The sequence below is a fragment of the Mangifera indica genome, chromosome 1, assembly GCF_011075055.1.
Source record: "Mangifera indica cultivar Alphonso chromosome 1, CATAS_Mindica_2.1, whole genome shotgun sequence".
Taxonomy (NCBI): Eukaryota; Viridiplantae; Streptophyta; class Magnoliopsida; order Sapindales; family Anacardiaceae; genus Mangifera; species Mangifera indica.
In genome coordinates, this window is record NC_058137.1 from 28,220,324 (window position 1) to 28,242,549 (window position 22,226).

Sequence of the window (22,226 nt, forward strand, 5' to 3'; positions counted from 1 at the left end):
ACCCAATAGCACTTCGAGGGCATCAATGCACAATGCTTAATGATGTCAAATATTTCGAAAAAAACAAAAATTTCAACACTACTCAATATATTTCTTTTTCTCACAATCGTTGGGTAAGCATAATCATGATAATTATTCTAGGTAAGAGAGCACATAAAATTTCTCCACAAATTGTTAAATTTGACTAGATTGTACCTTCGAAGAGTCAGTCAACAAAAAATCTGAATTACGGGTCCAACCAACCTTGGGTACCTGGTTCATAAGGACCAGAAGCAAAGCCCATGCCAGATGGGAATCCGGTATCGGGGGGTGCTCTAAGATCATTAAAGCTTGTTCTAGGCAACATGGGTGGCTCTGATCGCAAATGAGTTACGCTCTGGTGGTTTGCACCACCCAGTTGAGAATTGTACTGATCCATGGTTGACATGTTCATCCTGTAAGATGACTCAGGTATTGAACCTAAGTGTCCAAACGTAGGAGGCAGAAATGCTCCCATCTGACCATAACGAGGAGGAGATGTGGCTAGATCTGACTCATTGTTGTTCATCCCGTATCTCCAACCCGTACCATCAGGGAAGCTAGGCTGGGTGTTTCCGTGATATGCTGTTCCAAACTGCATATGTGAACCAGAGGTGGTAGGCTCAAAATGTCGATAACTATTGTTGCCAAAACCAGTACATGATGGTATGTCAATGGATTTGGATGGATGGCTGTCCAATGAAGGCATTCCTTGGATCATGTTGAGGGATGAATGGTAAGACATTCCCTTGTCACCAAAATGATGATAACCATCATTGCCAAGTCCAGCATGTGGAGGCACCTCAGTAGATCTGGAAGAGTGACCCTCCAGCATTGATATTCTATCAAACACATTGGCTGGAGAACAGTGAGGCAACCTCTGCTCATCAAAATGTTGATGACCATTTTCGCCAAATCCGACATGTGAAGGTATCTCAGCACATTTGGACATGTGTTGTTCCACAGAGGATCTTCCATCAATCATGCTGGCTGGTGGACTTTGAGGAATTCCCTTGTATGTCTCACTTCCCAGATTCCTCCCAACATTATGTCTGTCCAAAGAAGATTTTTCACTCATTCCTCTTCCAGCCTTCTTATCCCGCTCCCTCTTCATTGAAGCCTTCCTAGACTGATTCTCCCCAGAGCCACCGCCATTGCTTTCTCCCCCACTAGTTTTGTCAGGTGAATTTCCTTCATCAGTATCTGATATTTGCATGGGTACCTCCATTTCAATGTTTTGAGGAAGACCTGTCATCATGGTAGTACCATCAAAATGACCAAGAATATTTTCCAAAGAGAGATCTCCCCACATGGAGGTTTCAACATAATCACCACGAACATTTTGTGACAGAAGATCTGTCGCCATAAAGGCATCACCATCGTCACAGTGAACATCTTCCATTGGATGATCAAGGATATGAGTCTCATTGCAGTTTCTTCCCAAATCTGATGCTTCCTGTTGCCTGGATATGTGACCATGCTTTTCAGCTATAACCTTGTGTCCAGCAGCCCAATCAGGGTGACTCCAAAGATAGAGCGGTGGCACTGTTAAGTTCCACTGATCCATTTGCTTGTCCTTCTCATCAACAGATCCAGGAAGATAGAATGACTAAAAAAGGAAGGTGCCACAAGAAGCCACCATAAAAACTCCAGTTTAAAAGAAAAGAATAGTTACAAGCATACCAAAAGGAAGTTCACAAAGCATCCAAGTTTACCTTTCCAGTGAGAAACAGATCGTCCTCCCAAACCAGAACATAAGGTGTTGTCTTTTTGTCCAGCCTGGTTGAAGGAAGCAAATGCAAGCAAATGAGACAGACAGACATTCACAGAAACACAAAGAGAGAGATGCAAGACAGCATATCAATACCTTTCTGCCTCTGGTGGAACAATCAGAATAAGGAGCTTCGGGTTAAACTCCAGAGCTTTATTAATAAATTTGTTTGCCAAAGCTGCTTTAACTCCAAAAGGAGGATTTAGTCCCATAATCTATTGAAAAAGCACAAATAAGAAATTGTGAAGCAGTCTCCAACAAGTTTCTGGAACTAATGATTGAATTCTGATTCCTGAAAAAGATATATCATCTTTCCTTACCAATTGGGACCCTGGAGCTAATTCTTGAGGTTTAACTGTCATCCAGTCTCTCTTCTCAAAATTGAAGTTGTTCTGCCAGAAGAGAAGATATAAACAAATTAACAATTTAAGTGAACAAGCACATGCCCATACACACAATAAAGAGAAGAAGAGCACATACAACAAGGTATTGAATATAATCAAATACCCATTCTCCCCTCTTCCAAATCACCCAACCCAACAAATACAAGGACTGATCAATAAACACTGTCAAAACATGGGTACTAGTTAAATTAGCGGCTTGAATCTCTTGGCTACACAAAAGTTCTTTGGATCAAATCCTACTCACACCAGGGTTTGGTTTATATTTGTAAATTACAAAAATAAAAGAGGGAGGGGGAATTATGGATTGGAACAGCACTGTTAATCTGCATTTAAAATGGCTCCACATAAAAACACCGGGTACGAATATAGACAAGTCAGCAAATTGAAGGTTACCTTAGCCTGCAAGATGTCAAAATTTTTGTAAAAGCATCTCTTCCCAGTTTCTTCAAGCTTCTTTTTCAATAGGCTACTAAACTCATTAGCGCCACAACAGAAATCAACAATCTGCTCAAAGGAGAACTAATAATCAAGCAATTCACATACAAATATTGATGCAAAAATAAATGTTAGACTTGATGATAAAACTACATCAGAATCACTAGATGTTACTTAAACTGGGAGCAGATTGAATCATAAAACACTGAAAATTCTTATGTGAGTACAGCTGGAATTACCAAAGACAATAAATACTAAAAACTATCATGTACAAACTAAAATTCTACTGCTATGTAATTGCCTCATAGTCTATTACAATTCTGTAAACATGTTCTGGTTTTCATCTGTAAAAAACAATAAGTGTGCTACAAATTCTTACCATATCTCCATCTTGTACATACCAATGGAGCTTATCAACAATCTGCGAATCAGATTTCATACTTCAGCATTCTTTAATCTAAATGGCAGTGATTCTATAGATATCAAAAATAATAATAATAATAATAACAAGACTCATAATGGAAACAACAATTACAGAATAGCTAATGAAATATAAAGTCAACATGAGGTAACATATTCAACGTATACTGACGATGGGAAGTCGATAACCTAAACTGCAAAGGACTACATGAACATACTGCATGCATCCTACCAAGACTGCACTCTCCCGACCTTGCTCTTGGCCCACAAGGTATTGCATTCTAAAAGCTATGGCATTGATTTCCCTCTGCCACAAATATTGTCCTTCATAGTCTATTCTCGTTACCCACAACTTAGAATAAAACATAAAAAAGGTAACATTCATTGAAACAGTCAACAAGATACTAAGAATATTTATTTTTCAATAAACGAACCTTTTTGTTATGTTGAATCTGAAAACTTTCTCAAGAGTCAACATTTGCTTTCATAACTAAACCATAAAAAACAACTAAGGTACAATAATTTTATTATTAAGAGGAATGCTTTATTTCTGTGGTTGGAAAACATAATTTACATGTCTGTAATTAGACATGTAAACAAGATATACACAGAATCTATAAAGGGCCGGTTTAACTTATAAGCAAACATCTAATAGATTAAAGAGATACCAAAAAAAATATAAATACAAAATGTCCAAGAGAAATTGATAAGATTAAGTCACCTCTTGAAGTTTCTCTGTTTTAGTAAAATGGCGACCAAATGATGTATATCGTGCAGCATGGAAAAAGGGAGCAAGATACACCTTAAGTTTGCTCTAAATTATAAAGAACAAAAACAACTTGAGAAATAATCAAATACAATATAATAAAAAGGAAACATTGAATGAATTAGTACAGAGACAAAATTAATAAATTCAAATAAATGCCAAAACAAAAAACAAAATCCTGTACAAACTATGCTAGAAATCCCAATAAATCCTTCTTGGTGTAGGGTAATAAAATTAAGCATTGGAAACCACCTTCCACTTAAAGATCTGATTGACAACCTCAGGTTCACAAACAGCTTTTGAATCTTCAATACTGCTTCCTTCTTCCTCTAGTTTCTTTAAAGCAGTTCGAACAGCCTGCATATGCATATGAAGTAAAATTACCAAATATACAAGTTCAAAAAGGGAAGGACTGTTATACCCATCTACAGCAATGGGCCACACTTTAAAAATCAGTATATATACCTCAACTGAGCCCTCCACTTTTTCCATTGAGATGGCCTTGTCAACAACTGCTTTTAAGGAATTTGTATGCGTAGATGGAATTCTGAGCCTTTTTTGAATGTCTTTCAAAGTTATTTTGGAAGCAGCATCTTTCATCAAAGAAAGTAACCTACGTTGCGGTAAATAAATCAAACAATAAGACACAATACAGCATGAGGATCATACTTAAAACTCAGTCAGTCTGCCACTGTATCTGCCTAGTGCATTCGATATAAAGTCTAACACAAGTGATGTGATTATTGTAAAAGAAGGCAGTAACAGAATAGGATCACCTCCTCTCGGTTTCAGCATCTAACGAAGGTAGCTCACTCAACTTCATTTTGGTAGGTTTAACAGATACACTCTTCTGAAGTTCACTGACAAGAGACAGGGAGGTTTTCTTTGCATCAGGCATGTAGGACCTATCTACCTCCAGTAAGACAGACTTTACAGTTTCCTTCACATTCTTTCTGTGAGCATCCTTTGCTTTAATTTTCATTGATTGGTCTGAACCACCAGATAGCTTCTGAATTTTTCTAGTAGATTCACTCTGCTTCACAACAGAAGGAAAACGTTTAAGCACATTCACAGCAGGTTTTGCTGAAGTGCATGCTATTGAGTTGAGAGTGCTTTTCATTGACACAAATTTCTCCTTGGTTGCAGGTATTGCTGATGTCTGTTTTTGTTTCAGTCCCTCAAAAATAGTCTTCTTTAATTCCATACCAGGAAAACTAATATGATCTCGAATTGGAGTCCCCATGTCTTCATCAATCTCATGTTTTCTGTCCAAAAATAGGGAGTCAAAGATTTGGCAAGTTTAGACCAACTAAAGGAAGAAGAAAAGCAACTAAGGCAAATACTTACGTACAATATATCAAAATGCGATTAGGCAATAGACCCTCCCAAGCTCTGGCTATTACACCATCTTCTTCTTCACCCTCAAATACAATGTCCCTGACAAAAACATTCAAATATCAAGCATCTCGTAACTATAGTGAAATAAGTTTAAAAAAATCAGTAGCACCTTGGAAATAAGTTTAAAAAAATCAGTAGCACCTTGGCAAGCATTTCCTGTGGTAAGCCTTGGGGCACCGCCTGCACAAAGCAAACTGCAGATCTATGTCCTTCTCAATCTCAAATTGTTTACAAACATAGCATTTGTGAATGGGACATATAAAGGATTCTCCAGAAAAAATGCTTTCCTGAAACTGTTTCACAGCAACTTCATCACCTCCCAAAAGCCATTTTGAGACACAATGGGGATGATAAAAGCGACCACAGCTCGCAGAATCACAACGAAAAACCTGAAAGATAACATCTAAACAATCATAATGCATTTTTTATCAAGGATAGAGGATTAAAAAATATACAAAAGGTTGACTGTCTCGCAACTGTAAAGCTAGTGACTCAAGCATGAAAGCCAGTGACTCAGGGTAACAGAGGATAATCAAACCATTCAAAACTTTTTTTACTGAGAAAACTATTTTGGAAAACAAAGAAAAAGACACAAACTCTCACTTCTTTAAAGTAAAGCTAGCAATAAAATACTAATATTATTTTAAAAGTGTTGAAATACTATGGAAAATTGAAACAAGAAATGAAGCAAAAAAGGAAAGCAGGTCAGCAAGGCTCCCATAATAACAATGACATACAGAAAAAATGGAGCAGGAAAAATATTGAGAAGCACATTCCTCACCAAGTGATAAGAACAAGAGAATCGCCACTGGTAACAAATTGTGAAAAAAAAATAGCCAGAGGAAAAAAGCGTGGAAGGGCATCCTATGGATTACAACATGTATGGTAGAAAGAACCCCCAATATAACAAGATTACAAAAGCAAATAAAAAAACACCATGCAAAATGCCTAAATCAAGAAGTTATCTGATTTTTGGTTTGCATTTTTTCTCCATTTGTGAAGAGAAGGAGGTGGTTGATTACCAACAAAACTTTCTTTTCACCAAATTAACTAAAATTACCACCCCAGAGAGGCCTATTAAACCTAGTTCTTTTGAACATGGAAGCAGAAGGAACCATACTTCTGAAATTGATGTGCGGACAAATAAAATTTAATCATAATGCGAATAACCATAAAAAAAATATAGGAAAAAGCCATTATTTTGTAAATCCATGAACAAACCAATGTGAAATAGAAATTAAAAGTCATACTAACATAACTCATACCTCTGCACCAGAAGCCTTTTCAGAGGAACCTAACTTTCCACAAATAAAGCACTGATGTTGCTTATATTCACAATTCTTACAGGAAAATTTCCGAATTGCCTGCCATATTGAGGGGGAAAGCACGTTAAAAGATACACTCCTACATGTTCTAGAAAACAAAGAAATGACATTCAAAATATGAAACAAAAGCATACGTCCACTTCATCCTTAGTAAGGCCAAGAGATACACACTGCGATTCTTCACCATCCTCTACAGTTGCATGAAATGACCTCTTGCACCCCTTTTCACAACTGTAAGATATCAAAATCAAATTCATCAAATTATGCAGTAACATACCACCAAAAAACAAAACAAAAGAAAATAAACAACTAAAATGTAAAGAGAAGCTTGTATCTAATTTTTTAACCATGTTAACACTTTCCAGGGGGAAGATCGGATAGAACTAAAATAGGTTCTACATCACAATTATAATGTACAGAACACATAACGACATGAGCTGAGTAGAAACATAACTTAATAAACAAGCTGATAAACCCTTACAGTAGTGGAAGCATCATCATTGATGATGACAATGAGAATGATGCCAATAAGTTTCACAACAACATCAATATTGATAAGGCCACCATGGTGATAATAATGATGAAAACATCTAGAAAGTATACCCCAAGGAGCGCAAAATATCAATCAAACTTAGGAGACCAATAAAAATACAAGATGATGAGTTGTAAAGCACAGGTAATAAAATATAAATAGATGATTAACTAATCAAAATCTCATACCACAAGAGTTCACCACCATTATCACAAATCGAACAAACAGTATCAAATAAGTCTTCCTCTTTATTGGAGTCATCATCCCCTCCATCATCGATCATATCATCTTGATCATCAACTATGAAACTAGATCTCATCACAGATTGAAGATCCTGAAAAATCAGTCAGAGGGGTTACTCTACAATATTAAATTTTGAAAATAAATACAAAAAGAAGAGAGTAAAAATGGTTCAGAGAGGCAAATGCACAAAGAATAGCTAAAGAGAAGCACAAAGCAAAACCTCATCAGATAGTCTCCTCTTCCTCGGCTTCTCTTCTAAAAATTTGAGCAGAAACTGTTCATACCATATAATTGCCTTCATATACTTGATAAGATGCTCATTACACATTACAATTCAAATGACAATGAGTCAGAACAGACACACAAACCTTAGACTTTGCTAAGGTCACATCCCTTTTAAGCGCTTCACTGACTAAATCCATGTGGTCCACCAAATCATTTTGTGAAGGTCTCACCTCATGCAAGCTGCAAACCAATGAAACTATCAGCAAAATATAGAAAAAGGTCACATGAGATGAAACCCAAATTTTTCACGAGTTAGAAGTATACCTGAAGACCTTAGACAAGTGGTCCCAAATAGATTTCCCAGTTGCTTCTGGATTTCTTTTTGCATAAGAAAGGCAATGCACTGTGATCAATATTGTCCTAATAATTTTCTCAAAGCTTTTCCTAGGTTTCTGAAGTTTTATCCAACTTTTTTCTTTAGAAAGCACATATATTTCAGGATTTTCATTAGTAAGATCAAATCTCCAACCTACTACGCGCTTATAAATCTTCTGGAGCCCATTATCAGCAGTTCCGTCCAAGAATATATGCATTTTGTTACCAGTAGCATTCTCATCTTCATCCCACTGAACTGGCAACACAGAAAATGAAACAGGCTCATCTTTCTCATCTACAAAATTGTAATTTGAAACTGGCCCAACCTCACTCTCATCATCTGAAGATGCCATCATCACCCTTGACTTCTCAATTGTACCTAAACAACACATGCCAAACTTTAAATTTCACAAGCAAGTTAAGAAACATTGAAACAATGAGTAAAAATCAAAATTAGCTAACACTAAACAAAAAGCATCCACTAACACCGTATTTAAAGGAAAAAAAAAAAAAAAAGCCACCTCAAGGGTTTCACCAACCAAACACTTGAAAATTAAAACATTTAAAAATCATTATTTCAATCACATACATTCTACATAACAAACTAAACTAAACATTTGACGAATTAGGGAGTCACCTCACCGGTGCTTCCACTCTATATTTTTCTTCTCCCAATTTTGCAATATTATTTCGCGGTTATACAGTAAGAGTTACGTGGCGAAGGCGAAATAAGCCCTCGAACTTTCTTTCCTTCACTTATTTTCCCTTTCCGAAATTTTCTGAGTAACCAAACAGAATGCCTACCACGATTAACCCAAAGAGGAAAATAAAATCAATAATAAAAATAAAAAAGTCAGTAATCATAAAGGAAATTTTACACTTACCTGATGATAAACAACTCGAATTATTATTCTAAGTAATTAAAACCAAAATCGCCAGAGAGAGACTTCGAGTAGGGCTTCTGGAAGAAAGCAATTAAAATTTTGAATCGAATAGGAAGTTGATAAAGAGAAATTCAACCGCTAATTTATTGGAAGGCGGACGTGGACACGTGAGGACCCCTTTCAGCCTTTGAGAATTCCAAGGGTAATCAAGTAATTTTAAAGGATTTTTCCCCTCTTTCTCTTAAACATTTATTTATTAATTCATTAAAATTAAAATTTAATTTTAAAGTTTAAGGGCAAAATAGACTTTCTGTAGTCATATGATGGTGTTCAGTTGGTTTTGTCTAATGGCGGCTAATACTTGGGGCATGTTAACCTTATCATGTTCATCTCACACAATTTTTGTTAGGGATGATTTTGAAAAGTTTGTTTAAATTTGAAACAAATTTAGTTTAAATGAATCCAAACATAAGCTCGAGATAATGAATACAAACCTAAGTACGAGTTGAAAAGTAAAACTAGAAATGAATCGAAATCTAAATTTGAACTCAAATCGTATTTGGCTCACGAGTTAAACACAGTTTACTTGAAATCTTAACAAACGATATTGTTTTTAATCTTATCTAAAAATAGGATTAAATTCAAGGTGGGTTTGTTTAGGCTCAAAATAAGTTTAACTTAGACGAATCCGAAACAATGAACACGAACTCAATCACAAACATTTGATTAAGTGAGATCAGTGAGTCCAATCCAATACAAGTCATCCCTTATTTGAGCTCGGTTCGACTCTGTTTTAACCCTAGTTTCTATGCCAAATTGGGATTTAACCAAGATTAGGTTAACGTCGGTCCACCTAGGGCTGGATTCGAACTGAGTCGAGCTCGATTCGGTTCATATATAATTATCTCGAGTTCGAGCTCGAACTCGACCGAACTCGGCTAAGGCCGGCTCTTTTCGGACTCTACCAAATCGAGTTTGAACTGACTTGATTTGAATCTAACCCTAGGTCCATCTAACAATTGAATCGAAAATGTTATAAATATGTATCAATCAGTTAAAATAAATTGAACAAAAATTATATCAATATTTAAATCAGAGAGTAGAGGCCTGACGATAGAGTTAGAATATCGTCAAAAACAAAATTTTGCGAAATAATTTTGTTATTTAATGGTAAAGTACAAAATTCGGGTTACATATCATAAAAATCAATTTTAAGTTAGCCGTGTGCCATTGCTTGGGTTTAAATCCAACAAATAATTGTTGACATCATCATTATAGGTCAACTAGGCTTTTGGAGCTAATTTGAGCCAAGTAAACTCAGGGATCAAATTTAAACCAACTCAAGTTTAACTTAATTTAAAAAAGTCAAACTTAAGTTCAATTATAATGTCAAGTTAAATTCAAACTAAACTCAATATTTAATTCGATATTATAATTAAGTTAAAATTAATCAAAACAACGTTATTTTGACATGTATTAATCAAAGTAACATTTAACTTTTTCAAACCAAACTTTTTAAGACTTGTAAGTTTAACAAACCAAACACTTTTAAACTCAAATCTGACAATATAAAATATTTAGACTTGAGTTTACTAAATTGAGATTATTCAAGGCTAGCTTATTTCAAATCAATCGCGTCAACTCAAATCGAATCCATCCTTACCAAACAAACTACTTCAATTAGTAGTTCTTTAATGATGCCCTCTTTCAATTAAAATGGTATCTATTCTTGAATAATGGGCTTAAATTGCATGTTTAATGTTTATGGTGAATTTGCTCCAAACTCGAGTAACTTAGATTGATCATTGTTTGAATTATTGTTCAACTTGACTCACTTTATGATTCTTCTTCTTCCCGTCTAACTAAAAATTTAAATGAGTCAAACATGATTTCAAGCTAACCATTATAAAGTCAAATTCAACTTTAACTTACCCTGGTTTAAATTCAATTCAGCTTGATGCTCAATCTATCACATCACTTCTTCGGTTTACCACAAATCATGTATAAAAAAAAACTGTTGACAGAGATGAAAACCGCAGTTGAAGAGAAATATCAAAAATTCTGTTGATGGAGATGAAAACAGCAGTTGAATTGATCAAAGGGTTTCTTCGTGGATTGGTCATCAAACCTATGACACTAACATAACAAAATTGAAGGTTTAAAACAAATTTTAGTCATAATGTCATCATACTGTTACTGACATTAAAATAATAATCGAATTGGTTTGATTGTTGAACCATAATTTAATACTGATTTAATCTAATCAAATAGTTAAAACAAGTTTTCCGATATACTTCTACTAAAGACAAACCCTTGATGATTTATCTCGAACTACTAATATTTGATAAATCATTGTGTGCATATGGCCATAAGAATAGAGGTCATATTTTATAAACAAACATACATATTATTATATAGTTTGATGATTTAATTGTTATTTGCTTATTTTTTAATATCCAATTAAGTATTTATATTATATATTAGTATGTGATTAAATATTACTTTATTCTTAATTTAAAATTATATAATTACATAATAAGATATTATTTGAATACTCAAATACTTAAAACTAAGCTTACATAGTTTTATTGATAATAATGAGACAAGATGCATCACATGCAAATTTGGAGCATTCAATATGAATTAAATATCAATGGAGTCATTCCCATTTCCTTAAAAAAATAAAAATAAAAATAGAGAAAATAATAATGAAAAAGAAATGGTTCCTGTCCTAGTTTTAATTTTAATTAATGCCGCATCATCGATAGAATTTGTTCTTAACGAAGTCTATTGTACAGAAGAACTCCCTTATGGCTCTGCCATCCACACCGTTCCTCAATAGTTGCGGCCAAAACAGCCAAACGCTAGTCACGGCCACAAACACCACCAGAGGCCCTGTAACCACAGGGTGTAACTGCCACTTGTCTGTCAATACCCTCTTTACTGCCACCTCCATGATCACACACATACCGTGTAGGATAAAAAATGAGGTCACCTCCCACGTGGGAGGTGCACGTGTTAGATAATAGAATAGTATCTCGTGCATCAAACCCAACACCACAAATGCCGCAATAACAGCTGGAAGAGGAGCCAATGTGCGCCCAATCAGGTGATTAGAAACCCGTCGTATAGGAGTGTACACAGTGGAGCGTAAAATACTTGTAACCACGAGATTCCACCTGCAACTCCAAAAGTCTTGGAGTGAGGTTGCAAGGTAAGGCTCATCAAATTGTGGTTCAAGCTCAAACCCAAAAATGGCTCTAATGGGAGCCGCACATATGGCTAAAGTGATCTCAAGTTGAAGGTAAACATGGCAACAGTAAAGCACCAAGAGAACATTTTGGTGCAAATACCTTTTGTAGTTATATGCATAAATGATGAAACTCAAAAGTACTAACTTGATGCCCAACAAAACAGGCTTAGAGAGTGGCGGACTTATGGTGGTTGACTTGGGAGTTTGATGAGATTTCTCTTCATCTTCTCGTTTGATCTTTATGGGAAGACATGTGATGGAGATGAAGTGGAAGAGCTTAGATGGGGCTGGAGACAGAGGGCCTTGGTCAAAGGCGAATAGGAGAAGCTTGAAGTTGGCAAGCCAAACTAGGAGGAAGGCAGTGAAGCCGCCGAGATTTGTAGAAGTGAGATTCAAGGGAAGGATTATGAAGAGCTAAAAGATGGGGAGGAGAGAAAGGAGTCTCGATAGACCAGAAGGGATTCTAGGTGTTACGTAAAAGCAATAGCAGAGACAAGTTATGGCCAAGGTCCATACCTGAATGAAGTTCTTGATCTCACCATCCATGGGAAAGCTCGTCTCTGCGATCGACTAAATTGGCCTAGCTGGTGTTGTCATAGTTCAAACTCCAAAAAGTCCATTCAACTTTGTGCGAATTCTTTTATTCTTACTCTTACTTTTCCTTTATAAGTTATTCTATTTGCATGTGATGGCTTCAATAAAAAAATCACCCAATAGCACTTCCAGGGCATCAATGCACAATGCTTAATGATTTCAAAAAATTTCACAAATAACGAAACATTTCAACACTATTCAATATACTTCTTTTTCTCACAATCTAGGCACAGCAATTTAATCATTTTGGGCAAGCATCATCATGATAATTATTCTAGGTAAAAGAGCATATAGCATTTCTCTACAAATTCTTAAATTCTACTAGATCGTACCTCTAAAGAGTCCACCAGCAAAAGATCTGAATTATGGATCCAACCAACCTCGGGTACCTGGTTCATAAGGACCAGAAGCGAAACCCATGCCCGAAGGAAATCTGGTATCGGGTGGTGCTCTAAGATCATTAAAGCTTGCTCTAGGCAACATGGGTGGTTCTGATCGTAAATGAGTTACACTTTGGTGGTTTGCACCACCCAGTCGAGAATTGTATTGATCCATGGTTGACATGTTCATCCTGTAAGATGACTCAGGTACTGAACCTAAGTGTCCAAAAGTAGGAGGCGGAAATGCTCCCCTCTGACCGTAATGAGGAGGAGATGTGGCTAGATCTGGAAATCTATGACTTGAATACGGCTCATTATTGTTCAATCCATATCTCCAACCCATATCATCACGCAGGGTGTTTCCATGGTATAGTGTTCCAAACTGCATATGTGAACCAGAGGTGGTAGGCTCAAAATGTCGATAACTATTGTTGCCAAATCCAGTACGTGATGGTATGTCAATGGATTTGGATGGATGGCTGTCCAATGAAGGCATTCCATGGATCATGTTGAGGGATGAATGGTAAGACATTCCCTTGTCACCAAAATGTTGATAACTATCATCGCCAAGTCCAGCATGAGAAGGCCCCTCAATAGATTTGGAAGAGTGACCCTCAAGCATTGATATTCTGTCAAACACATTGGCTGGAGAACAGTGAGGCAATCCGACATGTGAAGGTATCTCAGCACATTTGGACGTGTGTTGTTCCATAGAGGATCTTCCATCAATCATGCTGGCTGGGGGACTTTGAGGAATTTCCTTGCATGTCTCACTTCCCAGATTCCTTCCAACAGTATGTCTGTCCAAAGGAGATTTTTCACTCATTCCTCTTCCAGCCTTCTTATCCAGCTCCCTCTTCATTGAAGCCTTCCTAGACTGATTCTCCCCAGAGCCACTGCCATTGCTTTCTCCCCCACTGATTTTGTCAGGGGAATTTCCTTCATCAGTATCTGATATTTGCATGGGTACCTCCATTTCAATGTTTTGAGAAAAATCTGCCAGCTTGGTAGTACCCTCAAAATGACCAAGAATATTTTCCAAAGGGAGTTCTCCCGGCATGGAGGTTTCAACATAATCACCATGAACATTTTGTGAAGGAAGATCTGTCACCATAGAGGCATCACCATTGTCACCATGACCATCCGCCATCGGATGATAAAGGATATTAGACACATTGCAGTTTCTTCCCAAATCTGATGCTTCCTGTTGCCTGGATATGTGGCCATGCTTTTCAGCTATAACCTTGTGTCTGGAAGCCCAATCAGGGTGACTCCAAAGATAGAGCGGTGGCACTGTTAAGTTCCACTGATCCATTTGCTTGTCTTTCTCATCAACAGATCCTGGAAGATAGAACGACTGAAAAAGGAAGGTGCCACAATAAGCCACCATAAAAACTCCAGTGTTAAAGAAAATAATTGTCAGAAGTATACCAAAAGGAAGTTCACAAAGCATCCTAGTTTACCTTTCCTGTGAGAAACTGATCATCTTCCCAAACCAGATCGTAAGGTGTTTTCTTTTTGTCCAGCCTGGTTGAAGGAATCAAATGCGTGCATATGAGACTCAGACAATCACTGACACACAAAGAAAGAGATGCAAGACAACATATCAATACCTTTCTGTCTCTGGTGGAACAATCAGAATAAGGAGCTTCGGGTTAAACTCCAGAGCTTTATTAATAAATTTGTTTGCCAAAGCTGCTTTAACTCCAAAAGGAGGATTTAGTCCCATAATCTATTGAAAAAGCACAAATAAGAAATTGTGAAGCAGTCTGCAACAAGTTTCTGGAACTAATGATTGAATTCTGATTCCTGGAAAAGATATATTATCTTTCCTTACCAATTGGGACCCTGGAGCTAACTCCTGTGGTTTAACTGTCATCCAGTCTCTCTTCTCAAAATTGAAGTCGTTCTGCCAGAAAAGAAGATATAAACAACAAATTAACAATTTAAGTGAACAAGCACATGCCCATACACACAATAAAGAGAAGAAGAGCACATAAAACAAAGTAATGAATATAATCAAATACAAAAATGATTAACTACAACCATTAACCAAGCAAAAATTAAATTATTATAAAACAAAAGAAGGAAGCCAAGAATCAGGAGCAGAGACTCGATGCTTATTGACTGTTTCATTGTCTCAAAAACTAAAAGTTCAAAGAAAAAATTAAATTTAATACCTAATCTGAAAGAAACCTATTTCTTTGCAAAATTTTGTATTAGGCGAATGAATCATACAGAATAAAAATATGTGGGCACATTTCAAGAAGTATGCCAATAATATTATAATTCCAATTATTTTAAATGCAAGCTTTTTAACCAGAAAATTCTTAAGGCCTGTGTTGCCAGTATGCACAAAATAAGAACGCAACTCATTCTTTTGTGCTAAAAACCCATTCTACCTCTTCCAAATCACCCCAACAAATACAAGGACTGATCAATAAACATTGTCAAAACATGTTAGATTAGCGGGTTGAATCTCTTGGCTACACAAAAGGTCTTTGGATCAAATCCTACTCACACCAGGGTTTGTTTATATTTGTAAATTACAAAAAATAAAAAAGGAAGGGGGAAATTATAGATTGGAACAGCACTGTTAATCTGTATTAAAAATGGCTCCACATATAAACACTGGCTACAAATATAGATAAGTCAGCAAACTGAAGGTTACCTTAGCCTGCAAAATGTCAAAATTTTTGTACAAGCATCTCTTCCCAGTTTCTTCAAGCTTCTTTTTCAATAGGATACTAAACTCATTAGCACCGCAACAGAAGTCAACAATCTGCTCAAAGGAGAACTAATAAACAAGCAATTCACATAAAAATATTGATGCAAATATAAATGTTGATAAAACTACATGAGAATTACTAGATGTTACTTAGATTGGGAGCAGATTGAATCGTAAAACACTGAAATTTCTTATGTGATTACAGCTGGAATTTTCAAAGACAAGAAATACTAAAAAATATCATGTACAAACTAAAATGCTACTGCTATGTAATTGCCTTATAATCTATTACATTCCTGTAAACAAGTTCTAGTTTTCATCTGTAAAAGGACAATAAGTGCGTTACAAATTCTTACCATATCTCTATCTTGTACATACCAATGAAGCTTATCAACAATCTGCGAATCAGATGTCATACTTCAGCATTCTTCAATCTTAATAATAATAATAGAAAAAATAGCAAGACTCATAATAGAAACAACAATTACAGAATAGCTTACGAAATATAAAGTCAGCATAAGGTAAAATATTCAACATATACTGACGATGGGAAATTGATAATCTAAACTGCAAAAGCCTGCATGAACATACTGCATGCATCCCACCAAGACTACACTCTCCTGTCCTTTCCTTGTTCCTGGCCCACAAGGTATTGTATTCTAAAAGCTATCGCATTGATTTCCCTCTGCCACAAATATTGTCCTTCATAGTCTATTCTCTTTACCCACAACTTAGAATAAAACATAAAAAATGTAACACTTATTGAAACAGTCAACAAGATACGAGGAATTTTTTTTTTTTAAATAAAGGAACCTTTTTGTTATATTGAATCTGAAAACTATTTCAAGGGTCAACATTTGCTTTCATAACTATATCATAAAAAACAACTAAGCTACAATAATTTTATCATTAAGAGGCATGTTTTATTTCTCTGGTTTGAAACAGAATTTACATGTCTGAAAGTAGCCATGTAAACAAGATATGCGCAGAATCTATAAAGGGCCAGTTTAACTTATAAGCAAACATCTAATAGATTAAAGAGATACTAAAGAAAATATAAATACAAAATATCCTAGAGGAATTGACAAGATTAACTCACCTCTTGAAGTTTCTCCGGTTTAGTAAAATGGCGACCAAATGATGTATATCGTGCAGCATGGAAAAAGGGAGCAAGATACACTTTAAGTTTGCTCTAAATTACAAAGAACAAAAAGTAACAAAAACACATTGAGAAAGAATCAAATACAATAAAGTAAAAAAATGAAACATTGAATGAATTAGTACAGAGAAAAGATTAATAAATTCAAATAAATGCCAAAACGGAAAAAAAAAAAAAAAATCCTCTACAAACTATGCTAGAAAACCCAATAAATCCTTATTGGTGTAGGATAATAAAAATAAGAATTGTACACCACCTTCCACTTAAAGATCTGATTGATAACCTCAGGTTCACAAACAGCTTTTGCATCTTCAATACTGCTTCCTTCTTCCTCTAGTTTCTTTAAAGCAGTTCGAACAGCCTGCATATGCATATAAAGTTACAAAATATACAAGTTCAAAAAGGGAAGGACTGCTATACAATGGGCCACACTTTAAAAATCAGTATATATACCTCAACTGAGCCCTCCACCTTTCCCATCGAGATGGCCTTATCAACAACTGCTTTTAAGGAGTTTGTATGTGTAGATGGAATTCTGTGCTTTTTTTGAATGTCTTTCAAAGTTATTTTGGAAGCAGCATCTTTCATCAAGGAAAGTAACCTACATTGCCATAAATACATAAACAATAAGACACAAAACAGCATGAGGATCATACTTAAAACTCGGTCAGTCAGCCACTGTATGTGCCTAGTGCTTTTGAAATAAAGTTAAACACAAGTTAAATGCAAGTGTTGTAATTATTGTAAATGAAGGCAGTAACACAATAGGGTCACCTCCTCTCGGTTTCAGCATCTAACGAAGGCAGCTCATTCAACTTCATTTTGGTAGGTTTAACAGTTACACTCTTCTGAATTTCATTGACAGGAGACAGGGAGGTTTTCTTTGCATCAGGCATGTAGGACCTATCTACCTCCAGTGCGACAGACTTTATAGTTTCCTTCACAGTCTTTCTGTGAGCATCTTTTGCATTAATTTTCATTGATCGGTCTGATCCACCAGATAGCTTCTGAATTTTTCTAGTAGATTCACCCTGCTCAAGAATAGAAGGTAAACGTTTAAGCACATTCACAGCAGGTTTTGCTGAGGTGCCTGCTTTTGAGTTGAGAGTGCTTTTCATTGACACAAATTTCTCCTTGTTTGCAGGTGTTGCTAACGTCTGTTTCTGCTTCAGTCCCTCAACAATTGTCTTCTTTAATTCCATACCGGGAAAACTAATATGATCTCGAATTGGAGTCCCCATTTCTTCTTCAATCTCATGTTTTCTGTCCCAAAATAGGGAGTAAAAGATTTAGCAAGTTTAAAGCCAACTAAAGGAAGAAGAAAAGCAACAAATGTAAATACTTACGTGCAATATATTAGAATGCGATTAGGCAATAGACCCTCCCAAGCTCTGGCTATTACACCATCTTCTTCTTCATCCTCAAATACAATGTCCCTGACAAAAACATTCAAATATAAAGCATCTCAATACCCGTGAAACAAAATATGCTGTTAACTAATGGGAAAGAAGTTTTTAAAAAATCAGTAGTACCTTGGTAAGCATTTCCTGTGGTATGCCTTGGGGCACCGCCTGCACAAAGCAAACTGCAGATCTCTGTCCTTCTTATTCTCTCCTTGTTTACAAACACAGCATTTGTGAATGGGACATGTAAAGGATTCTCCGGAAAAAATGCTTTTCCAAAGCTGTTCCACAGCAACTTCATCACTTCCCAAAAGCCATTTTGAGACACAATGGGGGTGATAAAAGCGACCACAGGTCGCAGAAACACAAGGAAAGACCTGAAAGATAAATCTAAACAATCATAATTCATTTCTTATCAAGGATAGAGGATCAAAAAATTAAAAAAAGGTTGATTGTCTTGAAACTGTAAAGCTAGTGACTCAAGCATGAACAAGATGTTCAGGGTAACAGAGGCTAATCAAAACACGCAAAACTTTTTCTACAGAAAACTATTTGGGAAAGCAAAGAAAAGGACACAAACTCTCACTTCTTTAAAGTAAAGCCAGAGATAAAATACTAGTATTATTTTATGAGTATATGAAATACTATGGAAAATTGAAGCCAGAAATGAAGTAATAAAGGATAGCAGGTCAGCAAGGCTCCCATAATATCAATGATATACAGAAAAAATGGAGCAGGAAAACCAGGGACAGATATATTGAGAAGCACATTCCTCGCCAAGTGATAAGAACAAGAGAATCGCCACTCAGCAACAAATTGTGAAAAAAAAAAAAAGCCAGAGAAAAAAAGCATGGAAAGGCATCCTATGGATTAAGACATGTATGGTAGAAAGAATCCCCAATACAACAACATTGCAAAAGCAATAAGCAAATAAAAAACACCATGCAAAATGCCTAAATCAAGAAGTTATCTGATTTATGGTTTTCATTTTTTTCTCTTTTTGTTGAGAGAGGGAGGTGGTTGATTACCAACAAAACTTTCTTTTCACCAAATTAACTAAAATTGCCACCCTGGAGAGGCCTATTAAACCTAGTTCTTTTGAACATGGAAGTAAAAGGAACCATACACATGAAATTGACGTGCGGACAAATAACATTTAATCATAATGCTAACAACATAAAAAAGAAAAAAGAAAAAGCCAATATTTTGTAAATCCATGAACAAACCAATGTGAAATAGAAATTAATAGTCACAAAAACATAACTCATACCTCTGCACCAGAAGCCTTATCAGAGGAACCTAACTTTCCACAAATAAAGCACTGATGTTGCTTATATTCACAATTCTTACAGTAAAAGTTCTGAATTGCCTGCCACATTGAGGGAGAAAACAAGTTGAAAAATACACTCCTACATCTTCTAGAAAACAAAGAAATGACATTCAAAATATGAAACAAAAGCATACTTCCACTTCATCCTTAGTAAGGCCAAGAGATACACACTCCGATTCTTCACCATCCTCTATAGTTGCATGAAATGACCTCATGCACCTCCCTTCACAACTGTAAGATATCAAAATCAAATTCATCAAATTATGCAGTAACATACCACCAAAAAACAAAACAAAACAAAAGAAAAAAAAACAACTAAAATGTAGAGAGAAGCTTGTATCTAATTTTTTAACCATGTTAACATTTTCCAGAAGGAAGATCGGATAGAACTAAAATAGGTTCTACATCACAATTATAATGTACAGAACACATACCAACATGAACCAAGTAGAAACATAATTTAATAAACAAGCTGATAAACCCTTACAGTGATGACAGCATCATTCTCATTGTCAGTGGTGACAGCATCATCATTGATGATGACAATGAGAATGATGCCAATAAGTTTCACAACAACATCGATATTGATGAGGCCACAATAATGATAATAATGATGAAAACATCAAGAAAGGATACCCCGAGGAGCGCAAAATATCAATCAAACTTAGGAGACCAATAAAAATACAAGATGATGAGTTGTAAAGCACAGGTAATAAAATATAAATAGATGATTAACTAATCAAAATCTCATACCACAAAAGTTCACCTCCATTATCACAAATCGAACAAACAGTATCAAATAAGTCTTCCTCTTCACTCGAGTCATCATCCCCTGTATCATCGATCATATCATCTTGATCATCAACTATGAAACTAGATGTCGTCTTAGACTGAAGTTCCTGAAAAATCAGTTAGAGGGCTTACTCAACAATATTAAATTTTGAAAATAAATACTAAAGGAAAAGAGTAAAAAAGGTTCAGAGAGGCAAATGCACAAAGAATAACTAAACAGAAGCACAAAGTAAAACCTCATCAGATAGTCTCCTCTTCCTCGGTTTCTCTTCTAAAAATTTGAGCAGAAACTGTTCATACCATATAATTACCATCATACGCTTGATAAGATACTAGTTACACAATACAATTCAAATGACAATGAGTCAGAAAAGACACACAAACCTTAGACTTTCCTAAGGTCACATCCCTTTTAAGCGCTTCACTGACTAAATCCATGTGGTCCACCAAATCATTTTGTGAAGGTCTCACCTCATGCAAGCTGCAAACCAAATGAAACTATCAGCAAAATATAGAAAAAGGTCAAATGAGATGAAACCCAAATTTTTCACAAGTTAGAATTATACCTGAAGACCTTAGACAAACGGTCCCAAATAGATTTCCCAGTTGCTTCTGGATTTCTTTTTGCATAAGAAAGGCAATGCACTGTAATCAATATTGTCCTAATAATTTCCTCAAAGCTTTTCCTAGGTTTCTGAAGTTTTATCCAACTTTTCTCTTTAGAAAGCACACATATTTCAGGATTTGCATTAGTAAGATCAAATCTCCAACCTACTACGGTCTTATAAATCTTCCGGAGCCCATTATCAGCAGTTCCGTCCAAGAATATATGCATTCTGTTACCAGTAGCATTCTCACCTTCATCCCACTGAACTGGCAACACAGAGAATGATACAGGCTCGTCTTTCTCGTCTAGAAAATGGTAATTTGAGACTGGCCCAACCTCACTCTCATCATCTGAAGATGCCATCATCACCCTTTACTTCTCAATGCACCTAACCAACACATGCCAAACTTCAAATTTCACAAGCAAGTTAAGGAACATTGAAACAATGAATAATAATCAAAATTCGATAATACTAAAAATCGTTATTTCAATCACATACATTCTACATAACAAACTAAACTAAACATTTGACGAATTAGGGTGTCACCTCGCCAATACTTCCACCCTATTTTTTTCTTCTCCCAATTTCGCAATACTTTTATTTCGCGGTTATACAGGAAGACTTACGTGACGGAGGCTAAATAACCCTCGAACTTTCTTTCCTTCACTTCTTTTCCCTTTCCGAAATTTTCTGAGCAACCAAACAGAAACCCTACGATTGATAACCCAAAGACGAAAATAAAATCAATAATAAAAATTTAAAAAATCAGTAATCATGCAGTAAATTTTGCACTTACCTGATGATTAACAACTCGAATTATTATTCTTAGTAATTGAAACCAAAATCGCCAGAAAGAGACTTCGAGTAGGGCGCCTGGAAGAAAGCAATTAAAAATTTGAATCGAGTAGGAAACAGTATAAAAAGAAATTCGACCGCTAATTTATCAGATGGGCGACGTGGACGTGCATTTCAGACTTTGAGAAGACCAAGGGTAACAAAGTAATTGTACAAGAAAAAAATTTTTACTCTTTAACATTTATTTAATAATTACTTTTAATTTAAATTTAATTTTACAGTTTAAGGGCAAAAAAGACTTTTCGTAATTAAATGATGGTGTTCAGTTAGTTTTGTCCCAACGGCGGTTAGTGGTTGGGTTTCCCTGTTAACCTTGTCATCTTGAACA

The 22,226-nt window shown here is 35.7% G+C and overlaps 3 protein-coding genes across 9 annotated transcripts; all 3 read right to left on the reverse strand.

Annotated features, from left to right (window-relative positions):
• Positions 1–70: 70 nt before the first annotated feature.
• LOC123217998 (protein ENHANCED DOWNY MILDEW 2-like) lies at positions 71–8,949 on the reverse strand. 6 transcript variants are annotated; one of them, XM_044639176.1, is made up of 20 exons: positions 8,797–8,949; positions 8,555–8,712; positions 7,862–8,291; positions 7,681–7,777; positions 7,533–7,586; positions 7,258–7,403; positions 6,672–6,768; positions 6,478–6,576; positions 5,354–5,601; positions 5,162–5,251; positions 4,591–5,079; positions 4,280–4,427; positions 4,067–4,171; positions 3,770–3,862; positions 3,008–3,049; positions 2,587–2,697; positions 2,110–2,181; positions 1,886–2,004; positions 1,734–1,797; positions 71–1,627 (listed from the first exon to the last, which is right to left on the reverse strand). In XM_044639176.1, the coding sequence occupies exons 3-20, from the start codon at positions 8,266–8,268 to the stop codon at positions 227–229; spliced, it is 3,882 nt and encodes a 1,293-aa protein (XP_044495111.1). In that variant the 5' UTR covers positions 8,269–8,291; positions 8,555–8,712; positions 8,797–8,949; the 3' UTR covers positions 71–226. The 6 variants fall into 6 exon arrangements, with proteins under 6 accessions (XP_044495111.1, XP_044495087.1, XP_044495102.1 ...); XM_044639152.1 differs by having other exon boundaries at positions 7,862–8,310; XM_044639167.1 differs by having other exon boundaries at positions 8,550–8,712.
• Positions 8,950–11,408: 2,459 nt separating this feature from the next.
• Positions 11,409–12,741, reverse strand: LOC123218062 (probable long-chain-alcohol O-fatty-acyltransferase 7). The gene is made up of 2 exons (XM_044639269.1): positions 12,566–12,741; positions 11,409–11,975 (listed from the first exon to the last, which is right to left on the reverse strand). Exons 1-2 carry the CDS (start codon positions 12,589–12,591, stop codon positions 11,555–11,557), a joined length of 447 nt encoding a protein of 148 aa, XP_044495204.1. The 5' UTR covers positions 12,592–12,741; the 3' UTR covers positions 11,409–11,554.
• Positions 11,855–21,946, reverse strand: LOC123218026 (protein ENHANCED DOWNY MILDEW 2). 2 transcript variants are annotated; one of them, XM_044639205.1, is made up of 21 exons: positions 21,840–21,946; positions 21,590–21,754; positions 21,002–21,430; positions 20,820–20,916; positions 20,672–20,725; positions 20,397–20,542; positions 19,778–19,874; positions 19,584–19,682; positions 18,443–18,690; positions 18,257–18,346; positions 17,685–18,173; positions 17,364–17,511; positions 17,167–17,271; positions 16,851–16,943; positions 16,108–16,149; positions 15,695–15,805; positions 14,861–14,932; positions 14,637–14,755; positions 14,487–14,550; positions 12,976–14,380; positions 11,855–11,991 (listed from the first exon to the last, which is right to left on the reverse strand). In XM_044639205.1, exons 3-20 carry the CDS (start codon positions 21,406–21,408, stop codon positions 13,007–13,009), a joined length of 3,855 nt encoding a protein of 1,284 aa, XP_044495140.1. In that variant the 5' UTR covers positions 21,409–21,430; positions 21,590–21,754; positions 21,840–21,946; the 3' UTR covers positions 11,855–11,991; positions 12,976–13,006. The 2 variants fall into 2 exon arrangements, with proteins under 2 accessions (XP_044495140.1, XP_044495132.1); XM_044639197.1 differs by lacking the exon at positions 11,855–11,991 and having other exon boundaries at positions 12,794–14,380.
• Between the last annotated feature and the right edge of the window lie 280 nt (positions 21,947–22,226).